The 23,582-nt window shown below is 41.2% G+C and overlaps 2 protein-coding genes across 2 annotated transcripts in view; one reads left to right on the forward strand and one right to left on the reverse strand.

Moving 5' to 3' along the window:
- Window positions 1–283, reverse strand: part of rnf103 (ring finger protein 103) — a 106,159-nt gene extending 105,876 nt beyond the window's left edge. Inside the window, exon 1 of the mRNA XM_041184120.1 lies at window positions 64–283. The gene's annotated coding sequence lies outside the window, so the exon portion shown is untranslated. The remainder of the gene's footprint in view (window positions 1–63) is intronic.
- Window positions 284–713: 430 nt separating this feature from the next.
- LOC121279355 (E3 ubiquitin-protein ligase RMND5A) overlaps window positions 714–23,582 on the forward strand; it is a 42,812-nt gene continuing 19,943 nt past the window's right edge. Inside the window, exons 1-3 of the mRNA XM_041190541.1 lie at window positions 714–1,272; window positions 20,129–20,271; window positions 22,906–23,001. Of these exons, the coding sequence (XP_041046475.1) occupies window positions 1,131–1,272; window positions 20,129–20,271; window positions 22,906–23,001 (381 nt within the window). The 5' untranslated portion in view covers window positions 714–1,130. The remainder of the gene's footprint in view (window positions 1,273–20,128; window positions 20,272–22,905; window positions 23,002–23,582) is intronic.

The following is a 23,582-nucleotide window of genomic DNA, read 5'->3' on the forward strand; positions in this document are numbered from 1 at the left end:
AAAAATACAATTTAGTATCTGACGCTCAACATTACTGAACACCACTGGCTTCTAAGAACCTACCTCAACCTTGGGTCAGGGGTCGGGGTCAGCTGGTAACATAGCAACAGCGGGTCAAAGGTCAAATCAGCTGCGGCTGCTCAGTGCCCAATAAACAAGCGCCGGCATCTTCATCTAATAAAACATACAACCGAACCGACGGTGTTAAAAAAAACCTGATTTGTAATCAGAGATTCGCCGCCTTCATTTTACAAAATATTATTCTCCCAACTCTCAGATTCGCATAAATGTAATCACAGTACTAACTTCCGGTTTGATCCATGGGGTTAGGAACACAGGGAGTTGTGAATGATACTTTGGGAATAATCGCATCTAAATGATCACATTGGATTTGCATCAGATAGGACTTGTTTGGCTCATGACGAGCTGTATGCATATTTAATTTTTTTGCCGCTCTGCGGTACTGTTAGCGGTACGCCTTCCTTCCGTGCCTCCCCCCCCTTCCCTCAGTCGGTTTGTGAAGGTAGGTATCTCCCACACGTCGCACAAAGTCGCAGCTGCCGTTTGGCGAGAAAAACAAAAACAGTCGCGCGGGGGGGGGGGGGGGGGGGGGGACGCAGGCGCAGGGAGGGCCGGATCGGAGCCGAGGGAGGGGCGCAGGCGCGAAGAAGGCCGGGTCGGATCGGATCGGGGGTAGGGGCGCAGGCGCGGATAGTGCTGGGCCGGTTCGGTTGGGGGCGCAGGCGCGGATAGTGCTGGGCCGTTTCGGTTAGGGGGAGTGCAAGCGTGGATAGTGCTGGGCCGGATCGGTGGGGGGCGGAGAGGGTCAGGTTGAGTGAGAGACGCAAGTCTGGAGACGGTCGGGCCGGATCGGATTGAACCGGAGCGGGTGGAGGGACGCAGGCGCGGAGAGGGCCAGGCCAGATCGAACCGGAGCGGGCAGGCGGAGGCGGCGGCGCAGGCGCGCTGCCGGACCCGGGTGGAGAGAGAGACATCCCAGGAGTCAGTCAGCGTCCGCTTGGCGGAGCGCTTCGTCTGACTTGTCTGTTTACCATCCACATCCCGTCCCCTCATCTCCCCCCTGTCCCCTCTCCCCTTCCCCATCCTCTCACGCTCTGTTTGGTGAAATCATGGAGCAATGTCTGAACGTGGAGAGGGAGCTGGATAAAGTGCTGCAGAAATTCACCTCGTACGGGCAACACTGCGACCGGACCCTGGAGGAGCTGATCGAGTACACGAGCGGCCTGAGGCAGGAGTTGACCCAGACTGGAGGTGAGCGGCGCCATGGCGACCAGGACACTGGGCCAGCAGCAGCAGTTTATAATGGTGCTCAGGCCTGTGGTGTGTGTATTTGTGTGCCTTGACATAACTCAAAGGCACGTTTCATTCGGACTGGGCCATCCTCTACGCCAATGTCACATTATAGTCACTGACTAGTGTATTTCATACTTACACTACTTTTGACTACACTGGTTTGCCCATTTGTTGTGTGTGTGTCTGTGAGAGATATTTATTTATCCTCCACTGCACTGCTTGAGATGAAGTGTGTATTGTACTACATTGGTAGTGCATGATTCTGTGACTGGAAAGTTACACTGCAACTGAGGGCAAGTGTGCAATGTACCATTACTCTTAAAACATTACACATTTTAGCTCCAGTGTCATGTAATGTTATGCAACATTCACCTACACTATTATCACACTTGAAATGATATATTTGCACAGTTGACATATTTATGATTGGGAAAATTAATCTTACAGCACTTATATAGGGCCTTTGTCAGACCTGGAGAACTGTGCAGTTTTGGTTTCCTTATCTGAGGAATGATATACCTGCTTTAAAGGATGTCCAATAACGTTCTCTAAACTGATTCCTGAGATGAGGGTGTTAACTCATGAGCAGAAATTGAGTAGACCAGGCCTATATTTTAAAATTTCTATTATAATTGTAAAGGAGGTGCAGGAGCAGAGCGATCTAAATGTACATCTACACAAGTTGCTGAAGGTAGCAGGACAGGTTGAGAGAGTTAATAAAGCATACAGGGTTTTAGTCTTCATAATAGGGGCATAGGGCTCAAAAACAAGGAAGTTATGTTAAACCGTTATAAAACATTGGTTTGGCCTCAACTGGGCTATTGCATCCAGTACTTGGCACCACGTTTTTGGAAGGATGTGGAACTTCAATTACAGATGGTTAATAATTAGTTTACTGAAAAATCATCATGGTGGCAGGTGCAGAATTGTGATGTTACAAATAAAACAAGTAATATAATTCATAATTGTTATAGACAATCATTAAAATAAAAACTAAAGTATAAAATAATAAAAGGATTGTACAAATATCAACATTTCAGTAGACAATTACAATACATTGCATAATGCAGGATTCCTCAATGTACAGAATGAAAATGAAAGGTCTGCTGCACTCTGCATTTTGTATTAAAGTCCATGGATCATATATTGTCAGGTTGAGTTCCTTTGTCAATCATTTACATATTATTTATAAGTTTTATAAAGTAGGCTAGGACACTGGTAGGGGATAGGGCTGTCTGGCCTTTTCATTCTCTACCTTATTTGTGGGATAGTGTCGCTTTTCCTTAATTTAATCACGTATTTATTTTTGTGTGGTTGTGGCAAGAGATAGTGACAATGAGAGGTGAGACTCAAGAGTTTTCTAGTGAAGTCAAGACAGAACTTTTTCTGCCTTTCAGTCAGGGAGCACATTCAGTAATAAAAACAGAAAATGCTGGAAATACTGGCAGCATCTATGTAGTGAAACAGCTAACATTTCATGTCGATGACTTTCATGAGAACAGTATTCTGCTTTTCAATTCAGTTGTTTGATTGTGCTGGGGTAACTTTGATACATGTTACCTAGGATCGGTTTCAGTGCTCGTTTCCGAATAGTTTCAAGCTTGTTCACATGCTCTTTGGAAAACCCAGCATTCTTAACTGGCCCTGCTTATTCAACAATGAGTCTCACGTAATTACTAAACACAGTGAACAGGTTAGTTTGAGATACGTTGTAATGCTTGAGAGGACATAGCATGTGAAATCTTCTATTTGTTCCCTTAAGCATTTCACGTACTTGGTAATTCCATTTGAGAATGTAGATTCATAATAGTTTAATGTAGATAGATTGGAGAAGTTGGGACTATTCTTGGAGAAGAGAAGATGAAAGAGGTCTGACAGAAGTATTCAAAATCATGAGGGATCTGGATACGGAGAAATTCTTCCCATTGGTGGACGAATCAAGAACCAGAGGACACAGGTTTAAGGTAATTGGCAAAAGAAGCAATGGTGACATGAGGAAAAACTTTTTCACACATCGAGTGGTTAAAGTCTGGAATGCACTGCCTGAGATTGTGGTGGAGGCAGATTCAAGCAAGGCTTTCAAGAGGGAATTGGATTATTATCTGAAAAGGAAAAATTTGGAGGGCTATGGGGAAAAAACAGGGGAGTGGCACTAGGTGAATCAGCCATGGACATGACAGATCGACTGGCCACCTGTTCTGTAACTATTCTATAATTCTCTTCTATATTTTATAGAGTTTAGAAGAATGAGGGCTGACTTGATTGAAACATGGAGTTCATAAGAGCCTTAATAGGATAGATGCTGGGAGGAGGTTTTGTTTGGCTGGAGAGTCCAGAACTAGGAGTCAGAATTTCAGAAACAGGGGTCGGCCATTTAGATTTGAGATAAGAAGAAATTTCTTCACTAATAAAAGGGTTGTGAAGTTTTGGAATTCTCCACCCCAGAGAGCTGTGAATGCTCAATTGTTGAGTATATTGAAGTCAGAGATCAATATATCTTTGGCATACTAAGGGAAGCAAAGGATACAAGGAAGGTATCATTAAGGTACAAAATTGGATCGGATTCGAGGTGCACAATGACCCTAACCTTCCTATTTCTAATGTTTTTATTTACAATATGTTCTATTGCAGTGATACTACAGTATACAGATCATATATTACAGGTTTCAGCCTAAAATTCAATTGTTATGGGTATGTGGTCTGTGTGGTGTGCACAGCGTGACTATGGTAACATTATAGTGCACTTAATTGTTTGATAGTATGCTGTGCTACAATCTTAATGCAGTTAGGAGAGGGAGACTACATAAGTAAACATATTAGAAAATCTTGTAGATTACAACTTGGCTTTTACACTGCTCAAAAAATCATGCATGGATAATAGTCTGCAATTTGTAATAAAATGTATTACAAATTGAACTATGCTCTAACAGTGTTGTGGTAAGAATTTAGGAAAGTATAATATATCAGCAATTTTCTGAGGTTGTAGCAGAGGTGTTTTGTTTTCCTTGAGTTTATAGTGTAACAGCACTGAATGTGAATTTTTTTTGTTGCATATAATGTCAATTTGAACTTCAGAAGCATGTTAAGGGCATAGCTAGATTACAGCACACTGGCCAAGGTTTTCTTTAATGTATTGGTACCAAGCTCTTTTCCAAAGCTTTTAGTCATCTGCCTTAATGCCGCCTTATGTGGCTCAGTGCCAAATTTTGATCGACAATGTTCCTGTGGAACACCTTGGAATGTTTTACTATGTTAAAGCCCCTATGTAAATACTAGTTTTTATTGTTGTTAGTGATTATACTGGTTCAGATTTTGTAATATATTGTGTTTATGATTTTATCAGACGAGAGGGGGAGGTGAGCGGTTTACATCAAGCTATCTTCCCTCCATGATTAGTAGATACCTCCTGATACTTCAACTGATTTTGACTAGTTTGATTTTTCCCCATTGCCTTGCACCTTTTTCCTTTTCAGACAATAATCCAATTCCCTCTTGAAAGCCTTGATTGAATCTGTCTCCACGACACTCTCAGGCAGTGCATTCCAGACTTTAAACACTCGCTGTGTGAAAAAGTTTTTCCTCATGTCACCATTGCTTCTTTTGCCAATTACCTTAAACCTGCGTCGATTCATCCACCAATGGGAAGAGTTTCTCCCTATCCAGACCCCACATGATTTTGAAAAGCTCTGTCAGACCTCCTCTTCTCCAAGGAGAACAGTCCCAACTTCTCCAATCTATCTACACTAAACTAATTAGTTTTTGTTTCTTTTGAAAAGTGTTTTACAGCCTTTGAAGTACCTTTTGTGATGTTGTCATTGCTGCATTTCTTGCCTTGCAACAGTGAATTTGTGTGCAGAAAGGTCTCACAAACAGCAATGTGATAATGACCAGATAATGTTTTAGTGATGTCTGGATAAATATTGGGCAGATGGCACCATGTTGAAAGCAGTGGGCAAAGCCCAATGTCTCTGGCAGAGAAAGTGTTTCGAGTCCTTTGTGTTGGAGCTTTCTTTGTCAGTGCATTTAATGTTTGAGCCAACTCTGGAGTATAAAGATGCATGATTGGAATTGTATGTAACTTTAGAAAGTTATAGACAACCCAGTCAAGTAACTTATAATTGACTGCATTTGTACAATATTCCAGTGAGATTTAATGTAAAAAAGATGCATACTTAATTTTTTAAGACATGAGATTAGATGTGTGTGTATTTTCTGAACCGCGATTCAATAACCTGGCGATTAATATAGCTTAAATCATGATTGTCCTTTGCACTCTGAGATTATGTTAGTATTTATTTCATTCTGTTGGATGCTTGACTATTGCTGAAAAATAGAGACAAGTTGAAGCTTTACATCTTGCACAACGGGGAGGTAGTGGTGTACTGGCATTGTCACTGGACTAGTAATCCAGAGACTAGGGTAATGTTCTGGAGACCTGGGTTTGAATGCTACCATGGCAGATGGTGGAATTTGAAGTCTAATGATAACCAAGAAACCATTGTCGATTGTTGTAAAAGCCCATCTAGTTCACTAATGTTCTTTTGGGAAAGAAATCTGCTGTCCTTACCTGGTCTGACCTACATCTGACCCCAGATCCACAGCAATGTGGTTGACTCTTAACTGCCCTCTGAAATGGCCTAGCAAAACACTCAGTTCAAAGGCAAATAGGGATGGGCAACAAATGCTGGCCTTGCCAGTGACACCCACATCCCAACAAAGAATAAAAGAAAACTGATCAGTTTACTTCGCAAGAAGTCATAGAGTCAGAGGCCTACAGCACAGATAAAGGCTCTTCGGCCGGTCGAGTCTGCACTAGTCAAACAAGTATCTAACTATTCTAATCCCATTTTCCAGCACTAGGCCCATAGCCTTGTATGCCATGGCATCGCAAGTGCACATCCAAATACTTCTTAAATGTTATGAGGGTTTCTGCCACCCTTTCAGGTAGTGAGTTCCAGATTCCCATCACCCCCTGGGTGAAAAAATTCTTCCTCACATCTCTCTAAACCTCCTGCCCCTTACCTTAAATCTATGCCCCCTGGTTATTGATCTCTCCACCAGGGGAAATGTTCCTTTCTGTCTACGCTATCTATGCCTCTCATTATTTTATACACCGTGTCCCCCCCCTCAATCTCCTCTGCTGCAGGGAAAATAACCCCAGCCTATCCAATCTCTCCACATAACTAAAACACTCCAGCTCAGGCAACAACCTGGTAAATCTCCTCTGCACTCTAGTGCAATGACATAAAGGCAAGTCTCTCATATGCCTTCTTAACCACCTTATCTACCTGTCCCGCTACCTTAAGAGACCGGTGGACATGCACACCAAGGTCCCTCTGATCCTCGATACTTCCCAGGGTCCTACCATTCATCGTATATTCCTGTGCCTTGTTTGTCCTGCCCAAGTGCATCACCTCACACTTATGCGGATTAAATTCCATTTGCCACTGATCAGCCCATCTGACCAGCCCATCTATATCCTCTTGTAATCTAAGGCTATCCTCCTCACTACTTACCATCCCACCAATTTTCGTGTTACCTACGAACTTACTGACCAACCCTCCTACATTCAAGCCTAAATCATTTATATGTACCACAAACAGCAAGAGACCCAACACCGATCCCTGTGGAAACCCACTGGACACAGGCATCCAGTCACAAAACTCCCCTCGACCATCACCCTCTGCTTCCTGCCACTCAGTCAATTCTGGATACAATTTGCCAAATTGCCTTGGATCCCATGGGCTCTTACCTTTGTTATCAGTCTCCCACGTGGGACTTTATCAAAAGCTTTGCTGAAGTCAAAGTATACTAGACTACATCCATTGCAAGTGAGTAAGGGAAGAAGCAATAAGGGAAAGCAACAATTTATACTAATTATTCTAATTCACCTGGTGAGTTTCTTTAACTTAATCAGTGAGCTAGTCAATACATGACCAGTCTGGAATTGAATTTCGTTTATCGCCTTTATGTTTACACAGGCTGTGAGCAGCAAATATTGCATAACTCTCTTTTGTCATGTATCCCTTCACACCTCCATTAATGTATATACTGTATATATATTTTAATGCCAATCCTAACTGTCCCACTTCAGTAGCTTATTCAAGTTTTCTCTTCATGGGCTACATAGGTGCATACCATGGAACCTGAGGACCATCTAAAAAGTTTAAATCTGTGTTAATTTTGCATTTATCTTGATGTATTTACTCCTACCCTGGTGTTGCAATTTAGGATTAATCCACCAAGAATTAAAAGCAGTTTTTTCCTGACTTCCACATCCACAAATGTTAAATAACAATATTTAAAGGATAAATAAGAAGTGCAAGTGCAAATGGGACCGTCGTTTGGCTTGGATCTCTAGGGCTATTGATTGGACCCTGGCATAGTATCTTTACTCATCAGAAGCTCATGGGAATAACTTGTTCACTACCATAGTAGAACTCCTATGTAGGCATCCTTTTAATTGGGCACACTGATGTAGGAGGTATATGGTAAATGAGCACCAGCCAACATATGTAATGGGATTCAAAATACATTAAATTAAAAATGTTGATAGTGTGAAAAAACTTGTAAACATATAAAAAAAAATACTTTTTAGGTAGCAGCTTTCCTGAATGGGCATCCCAAATGCTTCAGAACCAGTGAAATATCTTAGAAGTCCAATCACAGTTGTGATCCCATCCCATGAACAAATAAATTTTTTAAAAGTTGTAATGTAGGAAATGTGGAGCCTGTTTGCACAGAGAGCAATGTGATGATGAAGGTTGAAGGAGGACTTGCCTGCTTTTCTAAATGTCTGTCGAGTATCCTTTATCTGAAATTTATCTGAATTTATCTGAAATTTCGGCCCTTGGTGCCGATTACTTTGCGGATTTCAGATTTTTTTTTTGGATGCCACCTATATGCCTAGGTCTACTTACAGTACAATAGCCTAAACCTGGGCCAGCTATAGCCTAAAGTAAATAAAATGGCTGGAAAAGCCAGACATACCACTGAATAATAAATACACAGTATCTGTCATAAGTTTCTTTTTGACATGTTGATCACAAAAATTGCAAGGTAAACAGTGCAGACAAAAACAACTAGGCTTCCATGCTAAAGGTTGATGAGGTTAAAAAAAAAGTGGGGTTTTTGGATGTGTTCAGTTTTCGGATTTACAGATAAAGGATACTTGACTGTGGTTCCATTGTATTTTTACGTCTGCCTGAGAGGATAATGGGTCTTGGACTAATGTCTCATTTGAATGACCTAAAACTAATTTTTTGAGTGAAGGAAGTGTTTTTTTCTGTGTATGATTTCAAAAGCAACCAGAAAATGTCTTCACTATGTTTAATCAATATTATAGTTATTTACTTTTGGGAAGAACAGCATGTTTCTGTCTGTTAGCATCTTTGTTGATTTCACTGCTACTGTTTAAAGCAGTGTTCCATTAATTTCTATTCAAAACCCTATATTAATTCTTATGTTACACTGAGAGAATGCTGCATGCTGTACTGTTTATACCAAAGTACCACCTTACTACACATTGCTGATGAGTTTGTGTGTTCTCACATCTGCAAGAAATGATCACCTGTAAGCCTACTGCCACATCTGTTCAGGTAATTTATGGCAATATTGCTGCACTTCATGTACACTGTTAAAGTGACCATTGTGACTTAGTGTACACTGACAATTACTTTTTATGTGAAGGTATAACCATTGCTCAATGGGTCAGAACTATAAATTCTTATTAGTGTAGGACTTATTTTTAAATTCATTCGTGGGATGTGGGCTTCGCTGGTTGGGCCAGCATGAATTGCTCATCCCTAGTTGCCCTTGAGAAGGTGATAGTGACCTGCCCTCTTGAGCTGCTGCAGCCCATATGGTGTAGGTACACCCACAATGCTGTTAGGGAGGGAGTTCCAGGATTTCGATTCAGCGACAATGAAGAAACGATATATTTCCAGTCAGAATGGTGAGTGGCTTGGAGGGTAACTTCCAGGTGGTGGTGTTCCCATGTGCCTGCTGCCCTTGTCCTTCTAGATGGTAGTGGTCATGGGTTTGGAAGATGTTGTTGAATGAGCCTTGGTGAATTCCAACAGTGCATCTTTTAGATGGTACACACTGCTGCTACTCTGTGTCGGTGGTGGAGGAAGCGAATGTTTGTAGGTGTGGTGCCAATCAAGTGGGCTGCTTTGTCCTGGCCAGTGTCAAGCTCCTTGAGTGTTGTGGGAGCTGAACTCATCCAGGCAAGTGGAGAGTATTCCATCACACTCCTGACTTGTGTCTTGTAGATGGTGGAGAGGCTTTGGGGAGTCAAGAGGTGGGTTACTTGTCGCACTATTCCTAGCCTCTGACCTGCTCTTGTAGCCACAGTATTTATATGGCTAGTCCAGTTCAGTTTCTAATCGATGGTAACCCCCAGGTTGTTGATAATGGGGGTTTCAGTGATGGTAATGCTATTGAACATCAAGGGGAAATGATTGGATTCTCTCTTGAAGGAGATGGTCATTGCTGACACTTGTGTGGCGTAAATGTTGCCACTTGTCAGCCCAAGCCTGGATATTGTCCAGGCCTTGCTGCATTTGGACGTGGACTGCTTCAGTATCTGAGAAGTCACGAGCGGTGCTGAACATTGTGCAATCACCAGCGAACATTCCCACCTCTGACCTTAGGATGGAAGGAAGGTCATTGATGAAGCAGCTGAAGATGGTTGGGCTGTACCCCGAGGACACTATCCTGAGGAACTCCTGCGGTGATATCCTGGAGCTGAGATGATGACCAACAAGAAAGACAGCCATCTTCCTTTGTGCTAGGTATGACACCAACCAGCGGAGAGCTTTCCCCCTGATTCCCATTGACTCCAGTTTTGCTAGGGCTCCTTGATACCAAGCTCATTCAAATGCGGCTTTGATGTCAAGAGCAGTCACTCTCGCCTCACCTCGGGAGTTCAGCTCTTTTGTCCATGTTTGAACCATGGCTGTAATGAGGTAAGGAGCTGAGTGGCCCTGGCAGAACCCAAACTGGGTGTCAGTGGGCAGGTTATTTCTTAGGTGTCGCTGATAGCACTGTTGATGATCCCTTCCATTACTTTACTGATAATGGAGAGTAGACTGATGGGGCGGTAATTGGCTGGGTTGGAATTGCCCTGGTTTTTGTGTATGGGACACACCTGGGCAATTTTCCACATAGGTGGGCAGATACCAGTGTTGTAGCTGTACTGGAACAGTTTGGCTAGGGGCAGGGCAAGGCAAGTCTTCAGTACTATTGCCAAAATATTGTCAGGGCCCATAACCTTTGCATCATCCAGTGCTTTCAGCCGTTTCTTGATATCATATGGAGTGAATCGAATTGGCTGAGGACTGGCATCTGTGATGCTGGACCTCTGGAGGAGGCCTAGTTGGCTCATTCACTTGGCACTTCTGGCTGAAAATTGTAGCAAAAGCTTCAGTCTTATCTCTTTTACTGGTGTGGTGGGCTCACCCACCATTGAGAATGGGGATATTTGTGGAGTTTCCCCCTCCAGTGAATTGTTTAATTGCCCACCACCATTCACAACTGGATGGGGCAGGACTGCAGAGCTTAGATCTGATCCTTTGGTTGTGGGATCGCTTAGCTCTGTCTATCACTTGCTGCTTATGCTGTTTGGCATGCAAATAGTCCTGTGTTACAGCGTCACCAGGTTGACATTTCATTTTAGGTACATCTGGTGCTGCTGCTGGCATGCTCTCCTGCACCCTTCATTAAACCAGGGTTGATCCCCTGGCTTGATGGTAATGGTAGAACGGGGGATATTCCGGGCCATGCGGTTACAGATTGTGTTCAAGTACAATTCTGCTGCTGCTGATGACCCACAGTGCCTCATGGATGCCCAGTCTTGAGTTGCTAGATCTGTTTGAAATCTACCCCATTTAATACTGTGAAGGTGCCATACAACACTACTTTATGTGAAATTTGGTACAGTAACCTATGAATTTAGTATGATATTTCCAAAAATTTAGTATTTGATAACCATGCAGGACATTACATGACTTTATGGTGATTATTAACTTGCCATTAGCTGTATGAAAACATGCAGGATCTGGATAGTGTAGTAAGTGGCTCAGAACCCCTGGCCTAGGAAGAGGAAAAATCAACATAATATTATTCAACACTCAATGCCAATCCAGTTAAATGTCAGGTGAGGATAAGATCAAGTTCAGAGGTAACCTGGTCGAGAGCCTGCGCAACTCATTGTGAGAGCTCATGCCTGAAGGCTGAGCACTTGAATAAGGTAGTGCAGGATTTGTTAACGCTTCCAAAGCCATAGCCCATTTGGGTTGGTATTTCCAGAATAGCAATGGAGAAAATTGCACAATTTGAAGGTGAGATATTTGAGTATTGTTGAAAAAAAGAGACATACTGTCAAAGCTTTTCATCTTGGATGCACCAGGACAGTTGCAAGAATACCAAATTTCAAAGGGAGTAACAATTTATATTGCATGAAAAAAGCATTCTGATTGGTTGACAAGTCAACTCTGTTCATGGTGTTGCTATGGAGAATGCACCAGGGACTATTGTCCCCCATGCTTTAATTCAGAAAAGGTGCAAAGCCTGCGGTGATGAAACTCATACTCCCCTTCTTCAGTTCATAGGTCGGGGGTACCCAACGAATCTCGGGCCTCCCGTGCATGCGCTGCCAAGAAATGGCCACACATGCGCAATTCGGGTTTTCTCTGCTCTTCAGGTCAGGACCGGCCCTGTGCGCCTGTGCAGAAGAAAAGAAACAGAATGGTGTGAAAATGCAGGTCAGATGAGCTTGAACAGAGCACCATTGTCTTGTAGGTGCCCCAGGGCGCAGGACACAGAGAGACAGGGAGAAGGTCCCAAACCAGGAAGGGGGACAGAGAGGTCCCAAATTGAAATCCCAGATAAGGGACAAAGCCAGACAGAAATAGGTCCTCTTAAGTGAAGTTGAAGAAAGGAGCAGAGTATTAAGCTTTAAATTTAAGATAGTCTGCTCCCTGTGGCTCTTTAAACGAAGTGGGCACAGGAGGAGCCTGAAGATGCGAGAAGGCAGCCAAAGGTTGTTCACTCCATGCTGCAGGCTGCTGGGGCAAAGATGCCCCTTTGGAGCAGTGGTGTTGTGCTTGACATGGCCGAAGATCTGAGATTATGCTTGGAAAGTGAAGCTTGAATGTGTTCGGAGATCCAGGGAAAGGGGATCTTGGAGGGCGAGATTGAAGCCCTGTGAGGTGGGTCGTCGTTGAAGCCATCCAAGTGGGAGCGACTTTAGGAGAGAATTCCAAGGCGAGATCTTCAAATGTGGAGATTGGAAACCCTCATAAGAAAGGCGAAGTTTCAGTGAGATTGGTTGGTTCACAATGTGACAAAAATCTGCGTCGCTTGTTGAGAAATCCATGTTTTGTTCGCATTTGTCATCTATTGTGTAGTATGGTGTGCCATAGTTTGTACCATAGTTTGCCTGCTAATTCACATGTACCTCATAACTACCCTGAATGTTAATGTCTAAGATAGATATTGTAAATTGTTTTATCTTTCTGAACTTGTGTAGTAAAATTTATTTTTGTTTGTTCAAAATCCATGGAACTATGTGGCCTTATTCACTTTGTAAGCGTCTTAAATCTCAAATTTTATCACAAGGGCCACTAGGGATGGGCAATAAATGCTGGCCCAGCCAGCAAAGCCCACATCCCGTGAGTGAATAAAAAAAATCTGCTCTAAGCAAAACATTATTGGGCCCTAACTGGATCTCCCCCCATAACCTCAGGCCTGGCTAAGAATCATAACCCTGGACATGTTCTTTCTGCTTGAATAATGTCTAATGTCAGATGTGGTTCCGCAATTGGACAGCACCTACTGAACAATTCTGAATGTGCTAAGAATTTAAGATTATCAGCTGGGCTTGCAATATGGCTCATTTACGCCTGCTAGAAGTGCCCTGTCCTCTTTGTTACAAACCATAGATAATTCCAATACTTTATTTGTAATACAGCATTATGTACTAATTCATGATTTAATTTCTGAATTTAAATTATTTTGAATTTTTCCAAATTAAGCTTCTATTCAGCCAAATTATTTTGCTTTGTGGCTTACAGTTTCATGCTCTGAAGAGAAATGATACTGAGGTTGGGATTGTTGAGACCTTGTCCTAAGAGGATGCTTGGTGCTGATGTAGGGTGTTCAATGATGATGATTCAGTATGGAAACCGATTTATATGGTGCTGTGTCATGTACAAAGCAAAATCAGGATATGCGGGATCCTGCAACTTCAAATTATCTGACATAAATTTTCTGATCAGCTTCAAAATTTTCTGATATAGCCATATGCCCTCGGCCCAACCATCTTCAGCTGCTTCATCAATGACCTTCCTTCCATCATAAGGTCAGAAGTGAGGATGTTCGCTGATAATTGCTCAATGTTCAGCACCATTTGCCACTTCTCAGATACTGAGGCAGTCCAAATGCAGCAAGACCTGACAATATCCAGGCTTGGGCTGACAAGTGGCAATTAATGTTTGCGTCACACAAGTGCAACAAGAGAGAATCTAACCATCACCCCTTGACGTTCAATGACATTACTATCACTGAATCCCCCACTATCAACATTCTCGGGGTTACCATTGACCAAAAATTGAACTGGACTAACCATATAAAAACTGTGGCTAGGAATCCTATGATGAGTAACTCACCTCCTGACTCCCCAAAGCTTGTCCACGATCCACAAGGCACAAGTGTGATGACATACTTACCAGTTGCCTGGATGAGTGCAGCTCCAACAACACTCAAGAACCTTGACATCATCCAGGACAAAGCAGCCCGCTTGATTAGAACCACATCCACAAACATTCACTCCCTCCACCACTGATGCAGGATAACAGTAGTATGTACCATCTACAAGATGCACTGCAGGAATTAACCAAGGCTGCTTAGACAGCACCTTCTAAACCCACGGCCCCCATCATCTAGAAGGACAAGGGCAGCAGATAGATGGGAAGGCCACCACCTGGAAGTTCCCCTCCAAGTCACTCACCACCCTGACTTGGTCAAAATTCTGGAACTCCCTCCCTAACAGTATTGTGGGTGTACCTACACCACATGGATTGCAGCATTTCAAGAAGGCAGCTCAACATCACTTTCTCAAGGGCAACAAAGGAAAGGCAATAAACACTGGCCCAGCCAGCGCAGCAAATACCCCTCAATGAATTAAAAAAAAACAAATTTCCTTGATGACCTTGATAGATTTCTAAGTTGGAAACTCAGACTTGAACAATTCAGCCTATTAGACCATTCTTCAATATTGTAGTTAGACTGAAATTGCAATTTGATGAATTGGGCATGTACCATCTATAACTCCACTTGAGATGACTTAGCACTTGTCAAATCCAGACCAACCAAGGCAGAATTATCACCATATCAAATAAATGATTTCCAAGTCTTTGCCTAATACTGAACTCATCAGTTTTATTAAGCTTGTTTCAATAAAATGGAATTAAGAGATTTGTAGAATATCATTTCAAAACTTAGTATTGCTTATATATGGGAAGAAAATCAAACATAAAGGTGAATACTATTATTAAGGAAATATCCTTTTCTCATTTATTTCAACATAGTTTACTTTATTAAGCAGTCTATATCCCTCATGATTTTGAACCCCTCTCTCCTCTCAACCTTCTTTTCTCCAAGGAGAACGGCCTCAGCTTCTCCAGCCATGTAACTGAAGTTCCTCATCTCTGTAATTGTTCTCGTGAATCTTTTCTGCACCCTCTCTAATGCCTTCACATCCTTCCTAAAGTGTGGTGCCCAGAGCTGGATGAAATACTGATCGAGGCCAAATCAGTGTTTTGTACAGGGTTATCATTACTTCCTTGCCCCCATTTATAAAGCTCATGATCCTTTATTAACTGCTCTCTCAACCTGCCTGGCCCCGACAGTGATTTGTGCACGTATACCCCAAGGTCCCACTGCTCTGCACCCACTTTAGAATTGTGCCCTTTATTTTATATTGCGTCTCCTCGTTCATCCTACCAAAATAATCACTTGACACTGTGTTCGAGAAGAGGATTGCCACTCACTTGATATAAGCAATAACTGGTGTGGTGTTCTTTGTTTTTCTGTGCTTTCTAAAGCTGGTACTGATTTTCTAGTGCTATACAATCCCATTGGCAACAACCATTGGGTGAGGGAATCTGTTGTGGCTCAGTAACATTATTGCTGCCGTTAGGTGAATGGTAATTTGTGATAAAAACAAAAAAACTGCGGATGCTGGAAATCCAAAACAAAAACAGAATTACCTGGAAAAACTCAGCAGGTCTGGCAGCATCGGCGGAGAAGAAAAGAATTGACGTTTCGAGTCCTCATGACCCTGTCGAAGGGTCATGAGGACTCGAAACGTCAACTCTTTTCTTCTCCGCCGATGCTGCCAGACCTGCTGAGTTTTTCCAGGTAATTCTGTTTTTGTTTTGGTAATTTGTGACTCCACCTAATGGAAGATGGAGCAAAAGTGTTTTGACTCAATAATTTGTTTTTGTTTTAAATGAGTTTTGTTTAGCAAAATATGTATATACGATCATACAGAATAAGAGCAGAAGTAAGCTATTCAGCACATCGAATCTGCTCCACCTTTCATCAGGATCATGGTTGATTTGTTTGTGTTTCGAATTCCACATCCCCATTTACCTCTGATAACCTTTTGATTCCTTGCCTAACAAGAATCTTTCGACCTCCACCTTAAAATTATTCAATGACCCCCAACTCCTCTGCTGCCTGAGGCAGAGAATTCAAAAGTTGCACAATCCTCAGAGAAAAAATTCTCCTCATCTGTTTCAAAAGGGCAGCCCCTAATTTTAAAACAGTGCCCCCTAGTTCTGGACTTGCCCATGAGAGGAAGCATTCTTTCCATGTCCACCTTGTCAGTATCGTTCAGGTTCTTATATACTTGAATCAAGTCACCCATCAGTCTTCTAAACTCCAGTGGAAACAAACCCAGTCTGTCTACTCTTTCCTCACTCATTCCAGGTATCAATCTAGCAAACCTCCTCAACTGCCTCCAACACATTTACATCTTTCCTTAACTAAGGAGACAGAAACTGCACACATTTGAGATGTGGTCACACCAATGCCCTGCATAACTGAAGCAAAACTATTCTGAAAACTAGAATTTGTTCATTGAATTACTGCCATGTAACTTACTGCTTACTCTGCTTTCCATAGGAAATTTTTATTCTCGTTTACAAAAGCTGTTGTTTTTACAGTGGACTCTCACCTCCGGTCAAGGCAGATGGCTTATTTAAAAATTGAGGCATGTTGCATAATTTATACAATTACAATCGCAACTATACCATCACGTGCGGTCACTCTACTCCATTATACCAACCAAAGTCATCCCTAGGGTATGTTTAATGTATTGGCACCAGTATGTAATGGGAAATATTATACCAAAGTCAATATATTGTCTCTGCTATTGTATTCATTCATCCCATAAAATTGGTCTCCCACATCTTTCATTCTGGTGTTGCCTTCCAAATACAGCATAAGTTGAAGAACAAAATTTACAGTTGGACTGTTGAAGGGTTTCTCACAGTTCAAGTAGAGTACAAAAATTTCCTCAGCAATAAGCTTTACAGTAGCAAGATTGTATAATGATTAATATAAACTGTAGTCACCAAAACTGTATGTTTTCTTATAACTGCGATTGGCCCACTACATGAAGACCAATATTCACCTGACAGCCAAGATCTTGGAGGTGGCAGGCAATGTGGTGGGGGCCTTGCTATCTTTGCAATCTTCACCAGTTTTTCAGATTTAAAATCTGTTTGAAACAATCTTCAAAGCACCTTCTGTAGTGTGGGCCTGCAATGCTTGATCTCTTGTATTGTTTAATCAAAAATCCACTACACTGAAAATCTCTTAGACAATATTATGCAATTCAAAAGAGAAGTTTAATTTTTGTGTCATTTGAATGCAGGAAAATAACGAAACAACTGTCATGAAGAAAACAATTCAGCTTGTGCATTTGCTATAGCTGAAACATCAATGAATTAATTGGTTTTAATTAGGGCTTAAAAAACTTCCATGCTGTTAAAACATGTTTTCATTTAGAAGCAGCTTAATTTTAATTAATTTACTTTGAGCACCAGCTGAAGTAAACAGTGTAGCTGAGGAGAATGTTGCCAGACGTCTGGATAGCTGTTAAACCTGCATAGCTGTTGGGAGGTAAGCACTAATTCACTGGAAACATAGAAAATAGGAGCAGGAGTAGGTCATTTGACCTTTCGAGCCTGCTCCGCCATTCATTATGATCATGGCTGATCCTCTATCTCAATCCCGTGCTCTCCCCATGCCCCATGACACCTTTAGAGTCCAGCAATCTATCTATTTCTTAAATATTTTCAATGACTTGGCTTCCACTTCCTTCTGTGGTAGCGAACTCCATAGGTTCACCACCCTCTGAGTGAAGAAGTTTCTCCTAATCTCAGCCCTAAATGGTCTACTCTGTATCCTGAGACTGTGACCCCTTGTTCTAGACCCCACAGCCAGAGGAAATACCATCTCTGCACCCAGTCTGTCCACCCTGTCAGAATTTTATGTTTCAATGAGATCCCCTCTCATTCTTCTAAACTCCAGTGAATATAGGCCTAGTCGGCCCCATCTCTCCTCATATGCCAATCCTGCCCTCCAAGAAATCAGCCTGGTGAGCCTTCGCTTCACTCCCTCTATGGCATGTATATCCTTTCTTTGGTAAGGAAACCAAAACTGCACACAATACTCCAGGTCTGATCTCACCAAGGCTCTCTACAGCTGCAATAAGACTTGGGGGAGGTAATGCCATAGTGGTATTGTTGCTGGACTAGTAACCCAGAGACCCAGCGTAATGATGTGGGGACTCAGGTTCGAATCCTGCCATGGCAGATGGCGGAATTTGAATTCAATAAAAATTTGGAATTAAAAGTCTAATGATCATGAAACCATTGTCGATTGCTGTAAGAACCCATCTGGTTCACTAATGTTCTTTAGGGAAGGAAATCTGCTGTTCTTACCTGGCCTGGCCTACAGCAATGTGGTTGACTCTTAAATGCCCTCTGAACTAGGGCAACTAGAGATGGCCTGGACAGCGATACCCACATCGCATGAACAAATAAAAAAAAGACATCCCCGCCCCTGTACTCAAGCCTCTTGCAATGAAGGCCAATATACCATTTGCCTTCTTAACTGCTTGCTGCATCTGCAGGCTTACTTTCAGTGATTGGTGTACAAGGACACCCGGGTCCCCTTTGTATATCAACATTCCCCAAGCTATCACCATTTAAATAATACTCTGCCATTCGGTTTTTCCTCATTAAGTGGATGACTTCACACTTATCCATGTTATACTGCATCTTCCATGTATTTGCCCACTCACTCAAGGGTAAAAGAGTTTTCTCAGTAAGACTGTATGATTATATTCAGTACATATTAATGAAGTGTCGGTTACTTATGTTTGTTCTTGCACTCAGCACACCTTAATGAGGTGACCAAAATAAATGAAACACTTAAGATGCTATAACCAGCAACTTTGAAATTGATTTTGATGCAAATTGGTAATGGTTATTGTTTATTGCCAGATGTAAGAGATTGTCATTTTAAACGATGAGGACTGTACCACATTTTTTGGATGTTTTGTTGCAATTGTGACATTCCTTTATCCACTATATCAACAGGATGTTGACCTGTTTTAACCTGTTAAATCACTACTGTTCAATAGTGAGTACTTGAAGGAAGAAGACTTGTGGAAGGGGAAGAAAACTTCTGTCTATGAATCACAGTAGTTTTTCTTTACATTTACTAAGGAAAGAAATTGAAGAGCAATTGAATCCATAACAGCTCCCATTAGCATTTTCTGCATTATTTAGACAGCAATATCAAAAATAAAATAAAAAATATTTCTAGTACAGCATAATATAAAGAGTGTTTTTTAGGTTCTCTATATCTGTTATCACATCACGACCTGGAAACATCTAAGCACAGGCTGATGAAGCAGCAAGTGACATTGGTGTTGCATGTCAGGCAATAATGATCTTCAACGAGAGAGAGGGTCTAATCATCTCTTCTTGATATTCAACGCCATTACCATCATCGAATTACCCACCATTAATATCCTGGGGATGTCACCATTGACCAGAAACTTAACTGGACCAGGCATGTGAATACTGTGGTCATCAAGAACAAGTCAGATATTGGGTATTCTACGGTGCTGACATCCTGAGAATGAAGTTCATTAAAATTAACTGAAGAGAGTGGATTTTGAGTGTGTTATTTTGGATGTAGTTAAGCTTCTATTATACTATAAATTTCAACATACATACCAACTAATTATTATTGCAGAAAAAAAGAGACTTTTTTTGTCGAAGGTTCTTGTCTTGCTCTCATCAGGCCAATTCACAAGAAAATACCAATGTAGTAGGAAACAAGAAATAACTGTATGAGGAGAGAGTGCTGATCGGTTGGCAAGTGGAAAGTCTGATTGGTAGAGGCCTTGCCATGGAGAATGTACCAGTTGCACCATGCATTCTCCATGGCAACGCCTCTACCAATTGGTGTCCATTGTTTCTCTTTACATTGGTTTTTTTTAGCGAATGAATGCAAGACGAAAACCTTTGACAAAAAGTCTCATTTTTTTTCAACAATATTCAAGTTCTGTGCTACCAAACTTTAGTTGGCAGAAATTATCAGAGGGCAAAAAATCATGCTGGGTGTTTTATGAGCTGTGCTAAGTTATCAATATAGGAATAAGGGCTGAACTGATCATATTTTAAAGATTAAAATTCATGTTTTTTTTCTTTTTATGTGGCATTAGGGCAAGATGTTGAGTTGTCAGGGACCTTGTCGCTTGTTTTGTCTCAATGTTGCAAAAGAATAAAGGACACAGTTCAAAAACTGGCTTCCGACCATAAGGACATTCACTGCAGTGTTTCACGAGTAGGTAAAGCCATTGATCGGGTAAGTTCATGCCAATTTCTACTGACTCTGACCACAACTTTGTTCTTACAGATTTGAGTTAAGTTAATCCAGTGGTAAAATTATGCATGTGATTTCTTTGTTATGTTTTAATATTACCCTTCTATGTGACGCAAGGATTTAGGATACACCAATCCCTTTATCAAGTGAAGTTTCTTCAGTCACTGAACTTTTCTCCTGTGGAGCTTCCACCCCAACCTTCCGAAGCTTCCACAAGATCCTTTTCTTCAACTATTCCTTCACCCCCAACCTTTTTTTTCATTCACTTAGGTCCCAGATACTCCTTTGTCCTCACTATGACATTATCAGCTCTCACATCCAGCAAGTTTCAATGCAAATTATATTTGAGTTGAAGTCTCCAGAAAAAAGTCCAAATAATGGTGCCTGGTTCGCAATGCCCCGCACCAGCAAGATTTGGCCCTTTGTTTTTTGTGCACTACAGACACAAAGGATCAATTGAGTGTTGAAATATTTTTACTGTACTTTCAATTTTAGGTCAACAAAACCCTTAAGTTTTCATCATTAAAATTCATAGTTCATTTATAACCAGTGAGGTTTCTTTTGAATGTCATGCCTGAACTTTCCTGCAAGATTGCTCAAAAAGGAGAACAGATTGTTTAATATTTACTTACCTGTGGTTTAAATTTGCATTTACTTTATATCTCTTAATTGATGTTTAGTGTATTTTGAGAAACATCTTTTTAAAATTGAGTTTATGAATAAAATGATGTTGTACCATTTTTCCATCACTAGACATCACAGTATTTCAAACTGTGCCAGAAACCAATGTAAACATATGAAGGACCGATAATAATATCAGGGTACAAATATTTGTGACATTCCTTTATCCACTATATCAACAGGATGTTGACCTGTTTTAACCTGTTAAATCACTACTGTTCAAATAGGAAAGAAATACCATACAAACTAATCGACTAATATCGCAATTCGTAATTCATGTGTTGGTATCATTCAGTTAATGGATATTGCACAAGCTATAAAAATAAAATTCTGGGTGTCTATCTGTAAGCTCAACATAAACAAATCAGCTTACAAATTTTGTTTGGTTGTTAACTGATTAAATTTTCAAGAAGCCTGTTGCACCCTATTTAGATTTACTTACACATCAAATTAAAACAATCATATTTATTTTCTTTAACTGCAGGGTTGACTAAGACAAGTACAATATTTATATTTATTTTATTACATGATAAATAAGGAGCTGATTTGATGGCTTTTTTCTGGTCCTAAAAGTTATTTTGTTTTCTCCACAATTTTTCAGCACTGAAAATATATCGTTATAATTGACATAATAAACATAGTATGTTTTCTTTTCTTATTTAACGACCCCATCACCATATGCAAACCCCCCCCCCCCCCCCCCCCCCCCGCTCTCAAAACACACCAGGCTGAGGTATAGTTCCAGGACCACAGTTCATTCTCTTGCACTTAGCCCAAAATGCCATTTTGCAGCCTGATAGTGAGTGTTGTCAATTAGATGCTACACCATACACCTACACCTTCTTGAGGGCAATTAGGGATGGCCAATAAATGTGGGTCTTGCCAGCAATGCTCTTATCCCGTGAAAGAATGAAAAAAAAAACACTGAAGAAGGCGGATATTCTAGGGGCATTTTGGATGAATGAAAAAAAACAAAAACAGAATTACCTGGAAAAACTCAGCAGGTCTGGCAGCATCGGCGATGCTGCCAGACCTGCTGAGTTTTTCCAGGTAATTCTGTTTTTGTTTTGGATTTCCAGCATCCGCAGTTTTTTTGTTTTTATCTTGGATGAATGAAGTTAGATGGGGTGATTGGCATTCCTTGTCTGTAATTATTTTGTGATCTTGTTGGCAGGCTAGTCAATAGCAGGTGAAGAGTAGGGTGGGTTTGGGTTGCGGGGGCATTATAGCAGGGCATGGTTTTGATTCTATACTCACCCAAAATCTGCATGTACTTCCAGCATGTGTTATTGGGCAGTGATTAGTAGTAGGAACCTTGGTCAATTTTGGTTATATCTTTCATAAATGTTAAGACAAATTGCTAATACTCAAGCAATATCAACTGATCTGGCACAGTTTCTGTAGATTAGCCTTTTTGTGAATAAACTCATTGAGCCATCAAGGAAATTGCAACTTGTGTATATAAACTGTAAAGTGAAGCATATACAGTATCTTTTTGGTACATAACCCTAAACAGAATTTTGGCACTTAAGTTGAGTAGCTGATATTAATGTTGCTCCTGATAATGCATAATGATTACAATGATCAGCTCTTTTAGTGGGAGGCTTGCTGAGAAAACCACAGCTGATTTTTGTCCTCCTGTTATTCAGGAAAATGCAATAAACCTCAACAGCGTAACTGAGAAATTAAAGCCTAAACTGCTGGCTATTCGGTTGTAGAGATGATAAATTTCTATCACCACCTGGATTGTACAGTTACCTTTCTACACCTGTGGTGCCTTTGAGTAGTGGCGTAGTGAACTGCTGCTCAGTAGTTCTGCAGTACTATATTTTACAGAATTCTGGTTTATAAAATAGTTGATTTCCCCCTCCCCATTTATGTCATCACTAAATACACCATTTTGTTTTGCTGTCTTCTGCTTTTTTTAAATTCCAGGTATTTCGGCATGTTTCCCCATTCTTTATACTTACAGTAGATGCCAAATACTGCTCCTTTTATCCAAGAATGGGACAGAATTTTGCTACGAATCAGGTAACTTGGTTAATTTCTTACCACCCAAAACAAATTTTGAGTTGTGCAGCAGTGTTCATAAAACCTTGCTTTACCAATGTTCCCTGTTTGGCACTTTGCTTATGGCCCAGCATTGGGCATGACACTGCCACCATCTGACAGTTCTAGCCTATTTGCTGCATTGGTTGTTTTAATAAGACCATAAGATATAGGAGCAGAAGTAGGCCATTCGGCCCATCAAATCTGCTCCACCATTCAATGAGATCATGGCTGATCTGATAATCCTCAACTCCACTTTCCTACCTTTTCCCCATAACCTTTGATTCCCTTACTGATTAAAAATCAGTCTATCTCAGTCTTGAATATACTTGACCAAGCAGCCTGTACAGCCCTCTGCAGTAAAGACTTCCACAGATTAACTACCCTCTGAGAGAAGAAATTCCTCCTCATTTCTGTTTTAAATGGGTGACCCCCTTACTCTGAGATTATGCCCTCTGGTCCTAGACTCTCCACAAGGGGAAAAAACCTCTCAGCATCTACCCTATTAAGCCTCCTAAGAATCTTATATGTTTCAGTAAGGTCGCGCCTCATTCTTCTAACCT

This window comes from Carcharodon carcharias, chromosome 1 (assembly GCF_017639515.1).
Source record: "Carcharodon carcharias isolate sCarCar2 chromosome 1, sCarCar2.pri, whole genome shotgun sequence".
Taxonomy (NCBI): Eukaryota; Metazoa; Chordata; class Chondrichthyes; order Lamniformes; family Lamnidae; genus Carcharodon; species Carcharodon carcharias.